This window comes from Crinia signifera, chromosome 11, assembly GCF_055691185.1.
Source record: "Crinia signifera chromosome 11, ASM5569118v1, whole genome shotgun sequence".
NCBI lineage: Eukaryota > Metazoa > Chordata > Amphibia > Anura > Myobatrachidae > Crinia > Crinia signifera.
In genome coordinates this window covers 57,349,781-57,372,571 of record NC_139227.1, presented here as the reverse complement: position 1 = coordinate 57,372,571, position 22,791 = coordinate 57,349,781, and the positions used below count along the sequence as shown (strand labels likewise).

The 22,791-nt window shown below is 43.9% G+C and overlaps 1 protein-coding gene across 2 annotated transcripts in view; it reads left to right on the top strand.

Moving 5' to 3' along the window:
- The window catches only part of LDHD (lactate dehydrogenase D), a 205,408-nt gene that overhangs the window by 154,237 nt on the left and 28,380 nt on the right, over nucleotides 1-22,791 (top strand). For both annotated transcript variants that reach the window (XM_083165381.1, XM_083165382.1), the window contains exon 10: nucleotides 4,055-4,166. In XM_083165381.1, coding sequence (XP_083021507.1) covers nucleotides 4,055-4,166 — 112 coding nt within the window. The remainder of the gene's footprint in view (nucleotides 1-4,054; nucleotides 4,167-22,791) is intronic.

Sequence of the window (22,791 nt, the reverse complement as noted above, 5' to 3'; positions counted from 1 at the left end):
GCTGTGCTTCTTTGGCTGTGTTGGAGTCTTTAACTGGGATATTGCTTCCAACACAGGCTGCGGTATTGTCCTTTTAGGCCCAGTCCAAATCATTCTAAGAAACTTCACACTTTGAGCAAGGCCTTGCACCTTGTCTTTGTTTATAGCCTGCCCTCGGTTCTCCATATGTTGTACCAAGGTGTGTAAATCTTTTCCACTTTGTTCAGCAGTAGGCCTGGACAGCATGAGGTCATCAATGTAGTGACAAAGAGTGCATGGTAACTGGGGAATAATTGTGTCCAGGTCCCTGGACACCAATCCATGACAGATACACGGACTGTGCTTGTAACCCTGAGGCAGAACGGTGGGCCCAGCTGACAACCATCAAAGGTAAAAGCAAATTAATCCTGACACTCTGGAGCTACTGGTATAGAGAAACAAGCATTTGCCAAATCTATTACAGCATGCCATTCACTTGAAGTGTCTTGTATGCGTTCCACCAATGTAATCATATCTGGGACAGCTGTTGCCAAGGGTGGGGCTACCTTTTTAAACCCCCTGTAATCAATTGTTAATCGATAAGAACCATCTGGCTTTTTCACAGGGTATATAGGAGCATTGTAAGGACTGCAAGCATCTCTGAATACTCCCACTCTGATAAGTTCTTCAATTGTCTTTGTTATTTCTTCATGTCCCCCATGAATGCGGTACTGCTTCAGGTTTACAGGTTGGGCTGGTGGGGGTATGTACATGGGTTCCCATTTTGCATTCCCCACTATGATGGTTTTCACTGCAGACACTTTAAAAGCTCTTAAAGAACAACCAAACACATAAGTGCCGTAAGTCTATGGACTGCCCCTTCAGTATGTCCATTCCAATTATGTTGTCTGGCAGGTCAGAGACTAATACTTCAGCATGGAACCAGGGACCTTTCTCAATCCGCAGTGAATTCTCGCAGCCCACGTCTGGGTACCCCTTAATCCTTCTACTGCTACCCAGGTACTGGCCCCTTCAGGCCCTTTGGCATTGGGGAACAATGACACTTCAGCTCCGGTATCTTATAAAGCTGTAGGGCGTCGATCCTTGGCTTTAATTGCACATATATCATATTTAATCACCTCCGGAGGAGGAGGGTGATCAGCCAATGATCCACCTTCATGTCATTGGAGAGGCTGTGACACACGCCAGGGTGTAGTTAAAGGAGATTTGCCCCCACCATGTCCTATCTTTGGTCCCCATCCCACATCACTCTTAGCTACTTGCTTGGTATGTGAAACATCTCCTAGCTTTGGTTGCTTATTATGCCAGGCTAACCATTTTTGAAACAAATTCTGCATTGAGATCCCATGAATCTCTGCCTTCGGCACACCAGCATTCTGTAAATCCTGAAACATTCTTCCTCGTGACACTCTGTAACATTGCCCTGGTGTCCCCCCTCCCTTCTGTTTTTTTTGTATAGTGCTAACTGGCTTCTGTTTCCTGACATCCTCTAACATTGCCATCTTACTCAGCATAGAGCTCACCTCAAACACCGTCTTCCCCATGCTCTGTGCTAATACACTAAACAAAGTAGTTTTCAAGTGTTAAGGAGCTAACTTAAAAAAAACTGTGCACTCTTACGGCTAGGTACAGTTGCCATATCTGGACCTGCCCAAATCACTGGTACCATAAAACCTGTAGTAGAGGGAACTCCCACTCTCACACAACCTGTAAAACATGCAATCTGTCTCAATCGCTGTATACTCTGTCAAATTGTGCCAGGGATCAGTGGGTGTCAAATATCTGTATAATCATAAACTTGTGCAAAGGAATCTCTAATCAATTGCAGTAATGAAAAAGCAACACCTTTTGTATCACTTGCTCTCTGCATATACAGCCATACCCTAGTATCTGTAGTAATTGATCCTAGTCCCAGACTCTCATCACTTGTCAATTTTACAGCATCAGCTCCTCCCTCCCAAAGTCGTAATATCCAGTTAGTTAAAGCTTTTCCTGGATTTTGTCTAAACTTTTCTGTTATTGAATGCAGTTAAACAGCTGTATATGAACGGGTCTCTTCTGTATACTTAGCTTCTGGAGACTGTGTAATGTTCTGTGACTTTGGATAACAGCTGCCCTGCAGGACCCTCAGTATATTCAACAATTTCATCATCATCAGAACACGCAATTGTAAATTACTGTAAATCATCCCACTGTTCTTGTAAAATCAAAGTTCATACTGAGACAGGCCATTTTCCTCTCCTGGCTCTACATTTGGTCTTTTTGACAGTATTTACAACATACTTCTCCAATTGCTGCTTTAAAGTTTTGTTATCTTTCTCATATGCACGGACACATGATTCCAAGCCACCGTTCTTTCAAGTCAGACTTTTGTAATAAGAGCTCTTCTTGTCGCTCTTCCCATTCATGTAAACATTGGGCAGCGATACTTAAAACTACAGCAGCAGCCTCAGATTCCTTACGAGAATACAGGCTAAGGTCAATTCTTTGCATCGCATCAATTGGATTCTCAACTTGTAAAGGCTGAATATATTTACAACATTCATCCATCAATGTTTGCCACCTGCCGGGTCTCGCAAACCATGATGATGCTTGGAGCTCTTTTCAGAAGCTCCCCTGAACCATTTCTTAAACAAACTCATGTTAAATACAGTCTTAATTTAACCCCTTATATCCTGCCGACAACATGGTCGCTTGAATTATCATTTTCAACCAACAACATTTGGCGTAGTGCCAAATGTTGTCGGTTGACAATGATAATTCAAGCCACCAGGTTCTGGGATACAAGGTGTTAAACATGGTGACATTTCAAACAAAGATAAACATTTATTCATCAAAGTTACAATAATAACAACATGCAAATAAGCAACAAAATAACAAGTTATACTCAGATGTTATCTCAGATGTAAGATTTGTCCTGGATGGTTGTCATCAGGTAAGTAGTTTAAAGAATAAAAGTCCCTCTTAATAACTTTACTGAGTTATTACACTGTGGTGGATTAGAAGTCTTTGTCCGCTACATACAGACCTAACTTCAGGAATCCCCGCTATGTATAAGTCTCTAGGCTTTTTACCCATCCTGAAGGAAATAGTATTGTCTTAAAAGATATTGGTTTCAGTGTCTGTGAAGCTGATGTAGCAGTCTGTTCACATGATATAAATTATCCAAAATGACAAGATTCCCGTTCACAGGGTTATGGACACAATAACCCAAACAGCTTACTAGACACTTTCGATCAGCCATACTGATAGCAGGAACATATATTTATTATAATCAGTTTGTCTAAACACTGGCTACACTTCCCACACTATATCTTCCCAACAGGTCAAAGGTAAAAGACAGCTGGCACTTCGAATGGAACTATATTTCTAACTGGTGCCATTTTGTTCATGTATAAACTCCATTTTGTATACATACAACCAAATAGCTTTGTATTTGTACTTTTTATTAGGATTAGTGTTTTTTTACAGACATACAGTATGTATGTGTAAAAAAACACTAATCCTAATAAAAAGTACAAATACAAAGCTATTTGGTTGTATGTATACAAAATGGAGTTTATACATGAACAAAATGGCGTCCAAAAGTACATATAAAATATCATCCTATACAGTCAGTGAGCTGTGTGTGTATATAACAGGAAGGTGCATCAGTGAGCTTTGTATTTATGACCGGAAGATGCATCAATGAGCTGTGTTTGTATAACAGAAAGTTGTGTCAGTGAGCTGTGTGTGTATATCAGGAAGGTGCGTCAGTGAGCTGGGTGTGTTTGTGTATCACAGGAATATGCATCTGTGAGCTGTGTGTGTGTATCACAGGAAGGTTCGTCAGTGATCTGTGTGTGTATAACAGGAAGGTGCATCAGTGAGCTTTGTTTGTATAACAGGAAGGTGCTTCACTGAGGTGTGTGTGTGTGTGTGTGTATGTATGTATGTATGTATGTATATCAGGAAGACCTAACAATGGGCCCTGATGTAAAATAACTTAAATTCAAAATCCTTCTCCGTGCCCACGGCCTGTGTCTGGCTCCGTCTCCACGCCTGCGGTCTGTGTCTTACTCCATACATGTTGCAGGTCCTATAGCTGGACATGTTGGTGATGGAAACTTTCACTGTATAATGGTGCTGGACCTGAGTGACTTGGAGGAAGTGCAGAGAGTGAAGGAATTTACAGACAGACTGGCCAGGTAAGTCTTGTTACTATCTTTCTCTATTCATAATCAAACTATTAAATGAAAATAGAACACACCAATGAAGCCTGGAATAGAAGACTGACTTTTTTTTCATAACCACCTTGTGTCATCTATTGTGGTTACTTCAGTGGCAGTTGCAGAGGTAAGGCTGCAGCACAGTCCAAAATGTAAATAAGGGGAGCTACACCAAGTGCCAGTATGTCCAGGACAGCGATGTTTTGGAAAGTTTAGGGTGTCAGTTGCTATGGATCCCTATTTGGATTTTAGACTGTGCTGCAGCACCAACTTTGGAGCCACAATTAGTGACATCAGTAGCAGTCATACATTGTGATGTCATCAGTGTCTGCTGTCCATTGTGGTCACTTCAGTGGCCATTGTGGGGCACCTGTTTTTTTTTTCTTAATAAATACATTTAAACATAATTTTTAATCCTCTTACTAAAATATGTTCCAAGACAATGCAAACATACATCTATTACAAATATGTTACTGGCACAGGAGTTCGTTCTTTCCATGTATATCAGATTTGAATATACAGTTGTACTGAACAACAATATGTATATGAGTGAAATGCGTGACTGTCTAGCCCATTTGATGTAACACTTTGGGGGGAATTCTATTTCACATGGGATGCTGCTATGTGCAACCAATCAGAATCAACTTATTTATTTAACACATCTGTAACCCGGAGACTTCCGGTTCCGGCTTGATGGAGTGAGGAGCTCCGTCTTGAGGCTCCGTCTCCCGCCCCACTTACCGGCACCGTTACTCGGCTCCTGGAGCCTCTTTGCACACCTTACCCCTCCTCGACATCCCCCCCACCCGCTGCACGTTATGGAGCGATCTCCCAGCCAGCCGGGGACGCCGGCGCACTAGGAGTCCCAGCAAGCCCAGCAGCCGCGTGCTGAACGCCGCAGGGCAGCGGAAGACATGCTGCCAGCTGACAATGGGGACAGAGAGCTCCCAGCACTAAAGAAGGCTGCCGGAGGGGAACATCAACCCAGGAGACACGTGAGTCAGGGCCCAGATTGGTGGGCCTGCCCGAATCCATTAAGGGCCCGGCTTTAGCACAATTCGTACGCAATACTTTGCCCTCTCTGTTAAAGATTGAAGAAACATACCGCGACATGGTCGTGGAGAGAGTACACAGAGTAGGCCCACCCCCTCCAGACCAAGACCTAGGGTCACCTTGTTTAAGTGTATGAACTACCTCCACAAGGTTGAAATTTGGACGGCCTCGAGGAAGATCAAAGACCTGACCTGGGAAGGGCACAAACTACATGTCTTTCAAGATTACTCTGCAGAGTTATCAAAAATGAGAAAAGCCTTTTCACCTATATGCACAAAACTGACTAATGAAGGACGCAGATTTGGGCTCATGTATCCTGCAAAACTGCGTATTTATGATGGATCCACGTACAAAGACTTTTCTACCCCTAAGGACGCCGAAGCATATCTCCGGGAAATGGCTCATGCTGCTTCTTCCGCGGATATCACAGACACAGCTCCCTGAACCCTCTTCAACTTCCACAGGAAAATTATCCTCTGAAGCTTCTCAGCATAAGTACCAAAACCACCCCCTCCCCCTCATCCCCCCCCCTTTTCTGTTCTGGACTATGGCAGGTGAATTACACACTACAGAACACCCCCCCCCCCCCCCCCCACGTGATACTACTCCTGTGTGGCCACATTCTGCTGCCCTAGAACTGCCAAATCCAGCTCGGGCACATACGAGATTTACTCCCCCGGAGGCAGTCAAACGCTACCCCCTTTTTGGGACTACATGGTTATCAAGACAGGATATATAGCCCAAGCTAAAAGAAGTTGCCTGTTCTTTTTGTTGAAATAATATACCCCTGATGCACCACCTCATTACATTAGGAGGGATGGCGAACCCCCCCCCCCCCTCCCCCTTCTCCCCCCCTCAAGAAGATTACGTGGGGCAGAGAGATGGAGCTGGCTGCCGGTCACAGGCTCCATTTACTGTTAATTAGTTAAAGTATTTACGGAAGTGCTGTCTTGATGCAATTGCCCCAAGACATGATAAGTTTGCTCTTAGCAATGTGGTTTAGTTCTTTGATAAGTTTTCTTTTGTATTCCTCTATCTCTACTTCTATATTCTTTTCACTCCCTCCCCCCCCTCTTCCCCACTCCCTCCCTATATGTCATGTATATACAAAAGATGATTGGGTATACTTATGGTAACCGAGTTAACTGCTACTGCTGGGATGGCGGAGGCCTAGGATTCTTTTTCGCACTCTGTGGTGAGCCATGCCTGACTTGACCATATGTTCGTGGAATGTGGGAGGTATCAACTCCCCAATTAAGCGTAGGAAACTGTTACTCTATCTAAACAAAAATAATATAGACCTAGCTTTTTTACAGGAAACACACCTGACGGCTCCTGAGACTGTGAAACTGCAGATGCTGGGTTGGTCCGTAGTGGCGTCATCCCCTTATACCTCGAAAGCACGCGGAGTGGTGATACTGGCCAGACGTGCGTTAACGCTGGAGATATTGGAGACTAAGACGGATGACAAGGGAAGGTACGTGGTGGCATCTGTCTGCTTAGCCGGTAAACAATACACTTTAGCAAACGTTTACGCTCCCACACTGTACTCTAAACACTTTTTCCGTTCCATAATAGCCATACTGACTCCATACATAGACAAAAACCTTATACTGGGAGGTGATTTTAACATTGTCATGTCCAATACACTAGATAGGTCCTCCCAAAAACGCACCCCTACTCACTCACCAAGAGTGGGCCTTGCCCTACTCCAAGAATCATTACAGGTGGTCGATGTCTGGAGGGCTCACCACCCCCTAGACAGAGACTATACCTGCCTCTCATCAGCCCACGGCACCCTCTCTCGTATCGATTACATATTTCTATCCTTAACTATCTTTCCTCTCTCAACAAAGTCCTTGATAGCACCAATAGTTCTCTCAGATCATTCCATGGTGACAACATATCTGCACATCCCTGATGAATCTGGTTCTGGCAAAGTATGGAGATTCCCCTCCAGATTTTGTAAATCACAAACATTTAAAGATATGCTGGAAGCAGAAATTCAAAATTACTGCATAGACAATGCGGAGATGGCAGTCTCAAACCCCTCCCTTTTCTGGATGGCCCTAAAACCAGTACTACGGGGATCTGTGATATCATTCACGGTAGCAGCCAATAAAACATATGCCAAAAAATACTTAGATCTACAGACAGCACTAACCACAGCCTTCCAGGCCTACAAGGCCTCCCCCTCCCCAGGACTCAAACAGACTTATCTTTTAGCAAAAACACACCTAGATGAATATCTGGCAGAAATGGGCAACAGGTACCTCTTCAATGTGCATTACAAATTCCACCGCTTTGGAAACAAGGTAGGAGCCCTATTATCGAATCTCCTCAAAGGAACATACAAACCCGCAGTGGTACACCCCTTACGTAGATCAGATGGGTCACTGACCAACTCCAATGCTCAGATAGCACAAATAATGCATCAATTTTATGAACGCCTATATTCCACCTCCATTCCAGTAGAAACCCACCCACCTTCCTCGACCGATCACACCCCCCAACCCCCATCCAATAGCGAATGGGACTCCATTCTATACCCTTCCCTAACAGCATAAATGTCTACCTCTCTCTCAAAGGCCATTACAGAGGATGAAGTCACTCTTGCTATAAAAGCCCTCAAAGCAGGAAAGGCCCCTGGCCCAGATGGTTATTGCGGAGAATTTTACAAACTTCTCGCCCCCACACTCACCCCCATACTCACAAAAGCCCTTAATGACATGCTAAAAGGTCACAATCCCCCACTACACTTTAACTCTGCCACGCTGAAAATTCTCCCAAAAAGCGGGTAGAGATCTGACACATCCAGGATCCTACCACCCTATATCTTTATTAAACTTAGATTACAAGTTGACGGCCAAAATAATTGCAACCCGACTAAAAGGCATTATGCCACATATAATCCACCAGGACCAAACAGGGTTCATAGTGGGAAGGCACTCGGTGGTGAATGCAAGGAAGGTCTTGGCGGCCATGTGGCCTCGAGATCTTCCCTCCCTCATGTCCACACTGCAATTTTGTCTCTCGATGCCGAAAAGGCCTTTGACCTTATAGAATGGCCACACCTTTACAACACCTTAGTCAAATTCGGATTCCCGGTACAATTCATCAAAACCATTCAACTACTATACAATAACCCCCAAACCCGCATTGCATGCAAAGGATTCCTGTCAGACCCCTTTATTATTGAAAAGGGCACGAGACAAGGATGCCCCCTCTCACCCTTGTTGTTCGCTATAGCGCTAGAACCATTAGCAATGATGTTGAGGTCCTCGGACACATACAGAGGTATGAGGGTGGGAGAGGCAAAGCTGAAAGTCGCGCTATTTGCAGACGACATGCTCCTGTTTATCTCTGACCCCTTGGTCTCTATCCCTGAAATTTTAAGGCTCATATCCTTATTTGGAAGTAGGGCGGGATACAAAATTAATATTAGCAAATCTGAGCTGTTACCACTCAACATCCCACAGCATGATATTTTGACCCTTACCACGCAAACCCAATTAAAGATCACCCATTCCCACTTTAAGTATCTTGGAATACTGGTTCCAAAATCTCCCTCGGATATATACCATCTGAATTTCTCAACTGTTATAAATAGCATCATAACCAAACTAGACGGATGGCACAACCTCCCAGTCTCTCTGATAGGACGCATAGCAATAATAAAAAATATCATCTTCCCCAAAATACTCTATGTAATGCAACTTCTACCTTACACAATAGACAGGGGGGACGATCAAAAATTAAAGAAAGCCATTACAAGGTTTATCTGGCAGGGGAAAAAACCCTAAATCGCCTTTTCCAAACTGGCTATGACTAAAGTGGAGGGAGGCTCAGGTATACCAGACTTACCCGCTTATTCCCTATCCATACTTATGAGGTACACAGCGGACTGGTTACTAGGCCAAAGCAACTATACAGATCTTACACTGGATGCACAAATCTTTCACCCATACTCACCAAATGCGCTACTCCACACCAAGAGGAACCTGATCCCCCCTGAAATCTTAGGCCACCCGCTCTTCCATGACACATACATGAGCTGGGTAACACTCAACAAGAAGCTCAAGACACGCCATGAAGCTACTCCCTATGTTCACCTTTGGGGAAACCCCTCCTTCATTCCCTCATTACACAATGTCACTTACCTCCAGTGGAGGGAGAGTGGACTGTCTTCCGCAAACCAAATTTTCGATCCAGGGGGTGTGGTTCTTCCATTTCATGATCTGAGAGAACGCTTCCTCCTACCCAATTCTAACTTTTTTATGTATCTACAGTCAAGGCACTACATACAATCCTTACAACTTACTAACAACACACAGTCGCCTTTAACCGGGATTTTGGGGGTGCTGAGGAGATGGGAAACCCGGCCATATAAACTGAAGCAAATATACACACTTATAGTTAATGCTCCCTCCACTGCACTCATAACGAAGCTGGCAGACAGATGGCACCACGATGTGAAAGATATTAAGACAGCAGCAGATCTTACTAGTAACTATATACCTACAATGAAAATTTTACATTCAGCCTAATGGCAAGAAGTATATTTTAGGACCCTTCACAGGGCCTATATGCCACTGAGTGTCAGGGCACACTTTGTACCTGACGAGGAGGGACGCTGCCCTAAGTGCGACATGCTGTCAGCGTTTCTGATTCACTGTTTCTGGGACTGTCATAAGATCAAAAAATACTGGAATAAGGTTTTCGAATTTATAAATCTTAGGCTGCACATTAAAATTTCACCCAACCTGGCAGCTTGTATATGCGCTAATTTCACGGGGTGGGCGGACATGGCTCAATACAGAGAAGCGATCCCACTACTCATAGTCATGTTCACAATATCTAAGAAATTGATATTAAAACACTGGACAACCAAGGCTAGCCCGAGGTTGGGAGATTTACACAGAATGGTGATCCAACAAATGTATTATGACAGGAAACACCTGACCGAGTCGCCCCACGCTAGTGCCTCCCGTTTCCACAGGAAATGGGGAAGATATGTTCACACGCTCGACCCAGACACCCAATCGAAGATTTACAGGTATGCAGAGTTTCAGTCATGGTCTATGGGCAGACAGACCACGGTAGTAGGTACAGATCAGAACGACTCAACAAACAACCCCAATAATGAGGTCTGATCTAATCGTCAAATCAGTATACGATTTCTCCGACCACTATCCACGACTGCGATAGATATGGCCTCCCTCAGAGCCTTCTAAAATCCCAGAGGCACCTAAAAAGGGCCCGAACCAACCCAGGTTTTAGAAAATGTTGAAAGAAAGAAGACCCATCAATCAACGTGTATTTCCCTCCCCCCTCTCTTCTTCTTTATTTCTGCTTTCTTTCTGATTCCCCAATGTAATGTAAATGCCGTCGATACTGTATGATAAGTTATAAGAGCGAGTGGGATAACACACCTCTATACCAGGGCGAGCCGTTTATACTGCCAAGGCTCATTGACCCACCCGGGCCAAATTTCGGGACTGAAAGCTTGAGTAGTAAGCTCTTTATTCAAACTAGCTGAACAAGAAGACACATGTGACCCGCGGATTGGGAATGGCCAAAACTTTTGTATACCTTGATAACACAAGTTGTTCCTCTTGAAGCATAGGAGGCATTAGACATTGTTTACAGATATTGTTTATTGATATCATTATTGTTAATGCATATCTGTGCATATGTACCCATTGAAATAATAAAATGTTTATCAAAAAAAAAAAAAAACACATCTGTAACACATAGTAACATTTAACCTAAAGAGAACTCCCATTTTAGTAATTTCCCCCTTTGTGTCTAACAGATGAGCTCAATAGAAGACTGTCTGATGCAATGAATGTTACAAAGGGTTACATAAAACAGAGGAATGTCTGGGTTCCAGATGGCTGACAGACAATGTCTAGTCAGACAGTCAATGATCTGTGATCTCAGTACAAGGGGGTTTGTTTGCCTAGAAGCAAACGGAAGGACAAATGTGCCTTTTTGGGTGCATTCTTTTATACAGTAATAAATGGTATGATGTGTGTATTTATTTAAAACATAACTTTTATTGGACTTTTTATCTAAAAGGAAAAGAGCACTTTCAATACTTAAAAAAAAAAAAACAGATTAAACATCAAATCAGCATTTTTGCCATTTTGTTTTCTTAATAATATATACAATGATACTTTAGTGGCGAAAATATTATAATACTGTTCCCAATTATTTAAACTAACTATTGATTGCCTTGGCATTCACAATATTCATAGGGATCAATTATCCCAGGTGGTCCCACACCTAGATGACCTCTATTGGTTATTAGATATTATATTTAAATAGATGCAAAACCCTCAGAGGGTGAATTAAACTCAACTGTTTACCGCTAAGAATAGCCCAAGTGAATAAGTGCTCCCACAATTGGTGGCTCCGGTTTATCTGCTGTTTAAGCACTAAGACTGCGTTATCATACCATCTATTCACCAGGAGTCTCATCTCTGGTTGCTGCCTGGCCCCTCACTGGTCACGCTATACCTTAGCCAGCAGTGGGGTATGATGGTAACGGCTGCAGAGGTAGTTTTAAATGAGAGTACCAGGTTGATTGTACACAGGAACTAAAATACTGAACACTTCTGCTTTCTAATGCAGTACAATGTGTCACCCTGATGCTTTGCAGTATTGCAGGGATGGCAACACCGACCGGATAGAGGCCAAAAATCGCCCAGTGTGTATTCCCCGGAGATTGCCGACTAGCGATGATGCGCGCTCCCGCATCATCGCTAGGAAAGTGGTTCATCTGCTGGTTTTACCAACAGATGTGGCGATGATGGATGGTTTTTCATCCATCATCGCCGTGTATGTACGCCTGCAGGGCTGAAAGATTAACCACTTTCAGCCCAGCGGACCGCCCCCTTGCCTGTCATACTCACCCTGTGCTCCGTCTGGCTGACTGGCTGCTGCAGAGCCCTGCTCCCCGGCCAGGCTAAACACCCAGCCTTTCTAAACACGGAGCAGACAGCATTGCTCCCTGCAAACACCCTGCTGGCCACCAATGTTTATATTATTCTGCCCACTGCCACCAATGTATTCATTAAATGCAGTCTTCTCCACAAAACCAGTGCACATGTCCCTCCAACGATGGCAAACATTCCAAAGGGAGAGTTTCTACGTCTAAGGCGTAACTGCTCAGATAATGAAATCTACAACTCAAACTGCAAGGATCATACTCTGATATTAAGAGAAAGGGGTTACTCCATGAGGTCAATCAAGAGGGCACAACTAGAAAACAGATTCTCTTCAAATCTAAAGAGTCAATCCCCATAAAAGAACAAAACACTATCAGATTTGTTGGAAATTTCTGCTCAGAATGGAGAGAAATCAAAAACATTCTACAAAAGCACTGGCCAATTCTGCTAAGCGATGAGGACCTTGCTGATAAATTGGGACAAAGGGTCAACATGAGTTGGAGAAGGGCCCCAAATCTCAAACATCAGCTAGTAAATAGCCACTATACCAATGTTACAACTAAAACTAAACCACCAAGCGGTAGTTACCCATATGGAGGATGCAAGGTATGTCCATTTATCATCAAGACAACCACGGTATGGAAACACCATACCGATAAGGGACTATTTTAATTGTAGGAGTAAAAACTTGATCTATTGTATCACATACAGCTGCCATCTGATGTATGTGGGGATGACTTCCCGTATGTTGAAACAGCTGGCCCTGGAACCTCTGGGCAACATCAGGAACACCGCAACTGATCTAACCAAAATGAAACAAATAACCACCATTGCTCAAAAAAAATTTCATAAACATTCAGGAAAACCGAACAGCTTGCAGATTTGTAGCCTGGAACACATCAGACTTGGCCTGAGAGGAGCAGAGCTGGATTAACAATGGGCCTGATGGAGCTATAGCTCCAGGCCCACTCTCCAAATAGGCCCATTTTGTAGCTGAGGGTCAGGGCTTTCCAATGAGACCAGCCCCGCATTGCTAGCCCCCCAGAATCCGGAGATACCACCAGGCAAACCTGGAACGTTTTCCCCATAGGATAACATGGGACCTGCTAATTCCGACTTCCACCCGGTTCCAATGGCTGCCAGTTCCCCCTCCAGCATCAGAGAAGCTCGAGGTTGATCTCAGTCAAACCCAAATCACTGGACCTTTAATCTGATACCTGGTCCATATGGGTTCATTGATTCTAGAGATATTACAGGTAAAACTATATATTTTTTTTCATTTCTAAAATGTAATTTCATGGCTGTTCATGTTGTTGTTTGAGGACAGATTTCTCTGGAACCAAACAGCCCAGTTTCACGGGACCAAAATCATTCGAAGGCTACATATAAATGGGTCAGTTGGTTCTGAAGATATAGCTGGTTGTTTAAAGGGGGCGGGGTGGTTTTCTCTCCCCCTCACACCAGAAAATGCAGGGACTAGGCTGGTGTAAAAGGGGCCAGTCCGAGAATGTCCCTGCATGATCCTGGGACCACATTCCCTGCATTTTTTGGTATGAAAGGGGTATTATTTCAAATAGCCGGGACATGCAGTGCTCTGAATACAGCCGGGCAGCCCCCTGCTCTCTGCCCGGCTGTTAATGGCTGTCATTTCTGCCCGGCGGCGACTGTCCCCCAGTTACCGCGAGCATGTATTCCCCCTTGGCAATGAGCATGTAATCCCATATGGCAACGAGCATGGAACCCCCTGGCAATAAACATGTAGGTAAGGAACACTTATGTAGCATAATTTTTAATAGGCATTATGGTATTTGGCATAATACGTAATAGAGATTATGGTGTGAGGCTTAACATGTAATGGGCATTATGGTGTAAATTTTTAATGTCCGCCTTTGGCGCGCAATGCCCCTATTTATGAAGCATATTGTGCATTATTGCTCAATCTGTTTGGTATAGTGCAGGCATGTCCAAACTATGGCCCTCCAGCTGTGAAACTACAAGTCCCAGCATGCATTGCCACAGTTTTGCAATTAGGGAACGCTAAAACTATGTCATGGCATGCTGGGACGTGTAGTTTCACAACAACTGGGAGGGCCACTGTTGGACATGCCTGGTATAGTGTGTATTTTGGCTCAATCCATGTGGCAAAATGTGAATTTTGCCTTAATCTATGTGGCATAACGTGAATTTTGACTCAATCTGTGTGCCATAGTGTGAATTTTTGCTCAATCGGTGTGAATTTTGTCTCATTCCATGTGGCATAATGTGTAAGAAGCAAGTACAGTATAAGGGGTTACTGTTGTGTTGCATGATTTGTATAAGGGGTATATGGTGTGGTAAACTTAGGTTACCACATAAAAGGTGCTGACATATTGTCTACCAAGTTTCGGCTTTCAGTATTTTTTTATGACTGCAGTGCCGCCTCTCCCCGCAAGTATCTTAGGACATCGGCATCCTGTGGGTGCACCTGCCAATATAACTCCCTGCATTTTTCCTATGCCAGCCCCCTACCTTTTCCAGGCATATATAATTAGTTGAAAGTATTTACACAAGTAGAGACACACCCATGAGCAGACCACCAACACAGAACACTGGTCACGCCTCCCACATTATTAGGTTCTGGCCACAACCCCTATTATTGTGCATAATAGGCCCTTGATCATTTTCAGCTCCAGGCCCATTTAGACCTTAATCTGGCTCTGGAGAGGAGGGGATCTAACCCAGGCATTATTAAAAAAGGAAAGCAAGTGGATTTTTCTCTTTGGCTCCCTGACACTGAAGGGCTTAAATGAGAGCATCAACTATGGAGCCTTCCTGAACTGACATCAGTTCTTCTTGATGAGAGGTATAGCATTACCAACTCAGCAGACTTTAGGCCCAAAGGGATATACAGTATGGGACCATTTCCCTCCTCTTTCTCACAATCTATTGCTTTGTACATACAGTTTTGATACACTAGTTTTTGTTATTTATGCACAGGTTTTGCTCATATTACCACTGCTCCAACTCTCATGCACTCTTTTCGTGATTTGAACGAAACTATGTTCACTAAAAACATGTGGGAATCTCATACGCACAGTAACAGTCAGTAGACCAGCACTTTAAACATGGGGATGTCATATGATAATATTTACAAATCACACCCTGCACAGGTGCACCTCACCAGCACTTTACACATATTTACATTCATTGCGTATAGGTAATTCCACACATGTTCCTCATACCCAGAGAGTCACTTCACTTTATTTTTTTCTACCTATTTTTCTCATTCAGTAAACAACCACACCTCACACCTAACACAGCAAGCAAGTAGTTTTGTAGCTTTTATCTTTCACAAAAAACACAAGAATGACCTTAGCACGTCCATTTCTAAATATCAGATTACCTGGTAATATGTTTTCCTCTACTCCACCATGGCAGCCATTACTACGGGTTCCTCCTTTCTGGGTAGTCCTTCGGAAAAGAAAAAAAAGACACCAGCCCCTATAAGAAGGCTCCACCTCCCGGATCCGGTGTCTTGAATTCTCCAGCTTTAATATATAAAAAAATATATATATATATTATTCCACACAACACAATACAGTTAATAATACATAAGGGACGGGAATATAAACTGCCATGGTGGAGTAGAGGAAAACATATTACCAGGTAATAATCTGATATTTCCTCTACTTTCCCCCATGGCAGCCATTACTATGGGTAATACCCCAGCAGTTTACTTTTTCGGGAGGGCATACTCACAACCAACACAGACTGTTGCTTCCTCAGAATTAAATAACTGTAAATCATAATTTCGAAAATCATCTTCATATCTTCACAGTGCCGCACCAAGAACTTTCCTTCCGAACTTAGCATCGGCTGAAGACATTACATCTATCCTGTAATGCTTTGTAAATGTATGTATAGACGACCATCCTGCCGCTTTACATAGTTCCTCCACTGAAGCGGATCCTCTCTCCACCCAAGATGAGGCGACTGCTCTCGTGGAATGAGCCTTCAGGCTCTCTGGAGGTTCACTCTGTCTCACCTGATAAGCCTTGAGGATACAGTCCTTAATCCACCTGGCTAATGTTGCTTTTGAGGCCATCTGCCCCTTTCTGCTACTGCTTGTTAAAACAAAAAGATTTTTGACTGAACGCACATCCTTTGTTCTCTGAACATAAATCTTTAGAGCCCTCACTATATCCAAATTATGCAAACGACCTTCCTTCTCATTCGCTGGATTCATACAAAAAGATGGTAAAACAATTTCTTGGTTTATGTGAAACTCAGTCACAACCTTCGGCAGAAATTGAGGGTTAGTGCGCAGAACTACCCTGTTTTCAAAGAAATTTAAAAAAGGCTCTTCTGCCCATAAGGCTTGTAATTCCGAAATTCGTCTTGCGGAAGTAATTGCTACTAAGAACAGAACTTTCCATGAAAGAAACAATAATGAAATCTCATGAAGAGGCTCAAAAGGATCCTCCATAAGGACCCCTAGGACTAAATTTAAGTCCCATGGTGCAAGAGGTGACCTGAATTTGGGTTTCAGCCTTCTTACTGCTTGTATAAATCTTCGTACATACCTGTCCCCTGCCAAGTACCAGTCTAACATTGCCGAGACTTGTACCTTTAAAGTGCTCAAAGACAGTCCCATCTGTAGACCTGCTTGCAGGAAACTTAGCACTGAAGCAACCTTCTTTGGTGATTGCATTTTTTCTTTGCATCTCGACACATACTTTCTCCACACCTTGTCCCTTTCCTTGCTTTAAGCAACATTTGAACTACTTCTCTTTCAAAACCTCTCTGTCAGTGATTTGGTCTCAACAACCAAGCAGTCAACTTCCAGGTCGATGGCTGTGACCAACATATTCGACCCTGAACCAAAAGGTCGGACCTCGATGGCAGCATCCACGGTTCCTCCACTGCCATCTGACGTACCGAAGCGAACCATGCTCTTCGCGACCAATAAGGTAGCACCGCTATCACCTCCACTTGCTCTCTTTGAATTTTCCTTAACAATCTTGAGATCACTGGAATCGGAGGAAATACATAAGCCCGCTTCATCCACCAAGTGGCTGTCAGAGCGTCCCATTGCTCCGCATGCTGATCTTTGAAACGGGAAAAGTATATTGGTACCTTCTTGTTTTCTCCTGAGGCCATGAGGTTGACTTGTGGACGCCCCCATTTCTTCACTAGCACATTGAAGATCTCGTCGTTGAGGGACCACTCTCCTGGTAAGCACCTCCTTCTGCTTAGTTTGTCCGCCATATAGTTTTCTTTCCCTGCTAGGAACACTGACATTATGTTTAGTACATGCCTCTGCCCAACAAAGCAACCTTTCTGCCACTTCCATCAGGTTGCGACTTCTTGTCCCCCCTTGACGATTTATGTATGCCACTACGGCCTGATTGTCTGACCTGACAAGGAGTTCCTTGCCTTGCAGTTGTTGTTGAAACTGGTGACATGCCCTGACTACCTCCTCCATCTCCCTTACATTGGAGTGCGCCTTTTGCCATGGGGGAGACCATCCTCCTTGTGCTATCTCTGGGCCACATGTCGCCTCCCAGCCTACCTGGCTGGCATCTGTGGTCACGACTACTTGATCCATGAGGGCAAAAGATTTTTCTTTTCCCAACCGATCCTCGTCTGACCACCAGGCCAAATCTGATTTTGCAGCCCTTGTCAAAACTTTATTTTGTGTTAAGTCCTTGTTGTCTTTGTTCCATTGTGTTAGAAAACACATCTAACTTTCTCATGTGAAACCTGGACCACTGCACTGTTTCCTGAGACGCCGCCATGAGACCCAGTACTTTCATACAGTCTTGCGACCGTACCACAGACTTCCCCATCATTATGCTGGTTTGCTGAATCAATTTTGCTCTCCTGACTGGAGTTAAGGCCACATTCATCCTTTGTGAATCTATTATAACTCCTAAGTATTGGATCTTTTGAGTTGGCACCAAATGGCTCTTTTTCGATTCATCAGCCTTCCGTGTTGTTCTAAACATTGAATTACTCTTTCTGTGTGACGCATGACAATATCTCTTGAACTTGCTACGATAAGGATATCATCCAAGTAAGGCCATAGTTTTATGCCTTCTTGCCTTAACCTTGCCACCAGAACCACCAGCACCTTCGAGAATGTCCGTGGTGATGTTGCCAACCCGAATGGTAGGGCTGTAAACTGATAACTTATTCCCAGTATTCTGAAACTAAGAAACTTCCAATGACCCTCAAATATCGGAACGTGCAAATACGCATCCTTGAGATCGATGGATGTCATAAAAAACCCTTGACCTATCTCCGGAACTATGGACCTGACCGACTCCATCTTGAACGGTCTGATCTGTACCAATTTGTTGAGCCGTCTGAGATCTAAAATGGTACGGAATCCTCCTGACGCCTTTTTTATAACGAAAAAACGGGAGTACCATCCCTGAAGTTCCTGCCCCTTTGGAACTATGGTGACTACACCTTGAGCCTTCATCTCTTCTAAACTTAAAAATAAAGCCTTCCTTTCCTCTTTGTCCCTGGGAATAGGAGATTCTATTACAAGATTCCCTGGGCGTCTTCTGAAGTCGATCTTGTAACCTGACTGAATAATCTCTAAGACCCACCTGTCCGTGGTGGATCCTTGCCAGACTTGGTAAAATTTCAGCAGCCTGACCCCTACCGTTTGTGGGTCGGTGTCATTGCTGCTCCTTCTTGAAGGGAAAATTATTTTCTCTGCCTCGTTGGGCACGAAAATTTGCCCTGGACATCCAGGATCCCCTTCTATAGGCCCTGCCTGGCCTATAACTTCTGGCTTCTCTATATTCTTGAGGCTGATATCTATTGAATTTGTTAGGCATACTTTTTTTAGTAGTCTTGTCTTGAGGTAGCCAGACTGACTTCCCTCCAGAAATCTTTGTTACTAGGTCATCTAATTGTTTCCCGAACAAGTAATCCCCCTGAAAAGGAAGAGACATCAATTTGTTCTTAGATTGAACACCTGCGGCCCATGGCTTTAACAACAAAGCTCTTCTGATAGCTACTGTGGTAGCTCCTGCCCTTGCAGCTAGACGCACCGAATCCATAGAGGCTTCACACAAAAACTGGACCGCCAATTGAATGTCCTGAATCATCTTGAGTAATTCAGATCTTTTTATTCCATCTAGTACATCCCCTTCAAGCTGTTGACACCAGCCCCTGAGGACCCTAGATGTCACCACCATTGCTGCTGAAGGCTTCAAAGATGCACCTGCAACCAGATGTTGTCTTTTAAAGACCCAATTAAATTCTCCTTTTCCATTGGATCCTTGAAGATGTTTGCATCTTCTAGTGGCAACGTGGTTTTTCTAGATATCCTGGAAATGGCCGCATCCACTCTGGGAGCCTCATCCCACGACAACACCTGTTCCTTTTCAAAGGGATACATTTTTGCAATCCTATTTGGAATTGCTATTCTCTTATCTGGGTGCTTCCATTCATCCGAAATGACACCCTTTAGAGACTGAGACAATGGAAACACCTTGCTCTTCCTCCTCTTATCCTTAAAGAGCATTTCCTGCAAATTAAGTTCTTCTGTTGGATCCTCTATGTTAAGTGATTTATGGATAAGACTTAACAAGTTATTGATCATGTCAGGGCTGAAATCAGAGTCAGACTTGTCCTGTAATTGATCCTCATCATCAATATCAGGGTCTTGATCCAGCAAATGCACACTGCCTGTTTCGTCAACTGACTCAGCCGAATCACTCAGGACAACATGTTTCCTCTTAGACCTCATTTTAGACATATCATCCTTGGTCACAAATGTATCAGACAAAGATTTCCTCAGCATATCTACCAAATTGGTCATCTGCACCATAGGTATTTGCTGCGGGGTCTTACAAGCCTCACACAGGTTGCCCACATGCTTCTCAGGCAAAGTCTTATTACAGGAATTGCATTTAGCCACATGAGATCTTTTATGCTTGGCCTTTGCCTCCTTTTCTTTGCTGGTCTCAGACCTACCAACAAACTCTTAGTATATATCAGAGTGGTGTCACCAAAAAAAAAAAATGACCACCACCATATGCACAGAAAAAAACTCCTTTAGGGCTTACCCTGACTTTTTCGCAGCCTGCCGGTTTTCCTCTTCCATAATAATTAAGGCGGTGCGCACTATGAAACATACATTAAATTCAGCTCTGTATAATAAGACCGAATCCAAGATTAATACTATTCCTTTAGAAAATCACCTTTTAACAACTCCAGACACAGCAAACAATCACTGTCTTGACTCGCAGCAAGAGAATCAATTCAATCTGTGCTCTCAAATGCGGCACAGCCTGCCACCAAACACTGTCACCGATCTGCATAAAATTCTTCTATTATATTATGCCAGCACACGTTTGTGATATAGTGGACCTTTCATGTAACTCTTACCCGTCCACGCACTCCGTCAGCGTCTCCGCCCGCTTCACAGTTCTTCTGCGTCCACGCGTCTCCAGCGTCTTCTTCTCCAGCCGGCTACTTGATATTCATATGACGTCTTCCCGCCGACGTCACCGAGCTGCGCCGCGCACCGCCTGTTCTCTGCAGAGAGGAACACAGGCCAGGAAGTGCCGCAGCAGATGCTATTCCACGCCGCTATAGACAAGCACTCCTGTGGATGCCGCCGACCCAGCTCACCCCTGCAGGGGATTGCATGCGGCACACTGGCAATAGCCCTGGGACCGGACACCCTCCTACTGCAGCCAGGACTTAAACACCGGAGCAGAGGCACATAAGGCAGCACTTCACAGGGTAAGCCCATCCAACTACCCGGAAAAGAAAAAAAAAAGACACCAGATCCGGGAGGTGGAGCCTTCTTATAGGGGCTGGTGTCTTTTTTCTTTTCCGAAGGACTACCCAGAAGGGAGGAACCCGTAGTAATGGCTGCCATGGGGGAAGGTAGAGGAAAGTCCATTTAAACAAATTTTGCAGTCATTTCAGGAATAACACTCAATATCATATTGAGTCTAGACTGAACAATGAAGCACAACCACTTGATAGCACGAACCCTCTTTCCCTAAAACATTTGTTCAATCAACAAAGGTGGAGAGGTGATAGATGCCAGATGAACATACAGCCTGTAGACTAAACTCAAAAGCACCTCCCATCTCACTCTCAATGATAAATGACCCCTTAACCCATAGCCCATCACTCACTCAGCATATAAATAACCTATATAGTTTAATGTCTTTATTTCTAAAAAAACTCACGCCGTCATCTGTTCATAAACATCCTATGCAGGACTAAAATCTTAAGAGATGTACGATTATGTTATAATAAGTCCTCCATAAAAGAAATAATGATAATTAAGTAATTCTGCTACCGATTAAGAGAGGGTATACACACCTTCCAATCACACAATCTCTCTCGTGATTAAGAATGACACAATGAAAATCAATAACATAATAAAAAAATTCACTGCATATGGTAACAATCTACAATACTGGAAAGTGTCATAAGTAACAAAAACAACAAATAACTGTAACAAATAGTAAGCACTGAAGATTCTAATGAATCATATAAGCCCATGTAGAAGACAATGCAAGGAGCGTATAGTGTTTGAGTAATGTCAATCAATTACTCCAGCCAATAGTAGAACATGAAGTCAGCTGATAAGATATGGGCAGCTGCCCACAAGGAAGATGGCGCAGGACTGAGAAAGCCAACAGGCGAAACACATGTCCCAACACACCCCCAGGTACAGTGCAGGAGACTGGTGCACGGCAACTCCACCGGCGCCGGCACCGTCTGATCTCGTCATGCAGCGCGGCTACAGGATAGGTAACACCCGCCGCAGCTCATTTATGAGCAAGTGATGCTGGCCACACATACTGTAAGACCAACTTTAGACCAACTTTTTTTAAAACCCTTCAAACCTCCAACCATCCAACTTGACAGTCCAACTAAAACAGTTCCCCACACATCTAACCAACTTTTCTTCCAACCAGTAAACTTTTTTTTTTTTTCAGCCAACTTCTGATGTCATGGAAGTAGGCGGGCAGTGCCTGCCTGTTATTTTTTTTTTTTTTTTTTATAACAAATGTCTGTTTATTTCAGTGAAATAAAAAATTTCAGTCAAGGTTATAAAAATGAAGAGTAAAGCATATATATTAAATGCTGTCCAGCAGGAACACCAACTACACCCAAATACTAGATTCAATTCTCAAAAATGGTACCATTTATAAAGGGATACGTACGAATTGGCGATCCCAACTAGGTCGACAGTCATTAGGTCAACACCGTTGGGTCGACATACAGCAAGGTTGACATGGGTCTAGGTTGACACATGCTTTAGGTCGACATGGTAACCCATGGTTTACAGTCAAAAGGGCGACATGGGGTTTTTCACTGTTTTTTTGAGCCGACATGCAGTATTTCATGCCCTACCATCCACTAGGGCTGTTACGGATGCCGCCTGGGCACTGGATGTAACTACCGGAGGCTGGAAGCTGGAGATCAGGTGTGAGCCTGTAGCCGGGACCGCCGGTTAGGACGGCCACAGCGAACTCTACTCTGACTCTATTGAGTACCCCGGGCAGATGACAAACCCCTGCGGGTACTAGGCTTCACCTGTGGCCGCCGTGTTCGAAGGAGCGAGTTAG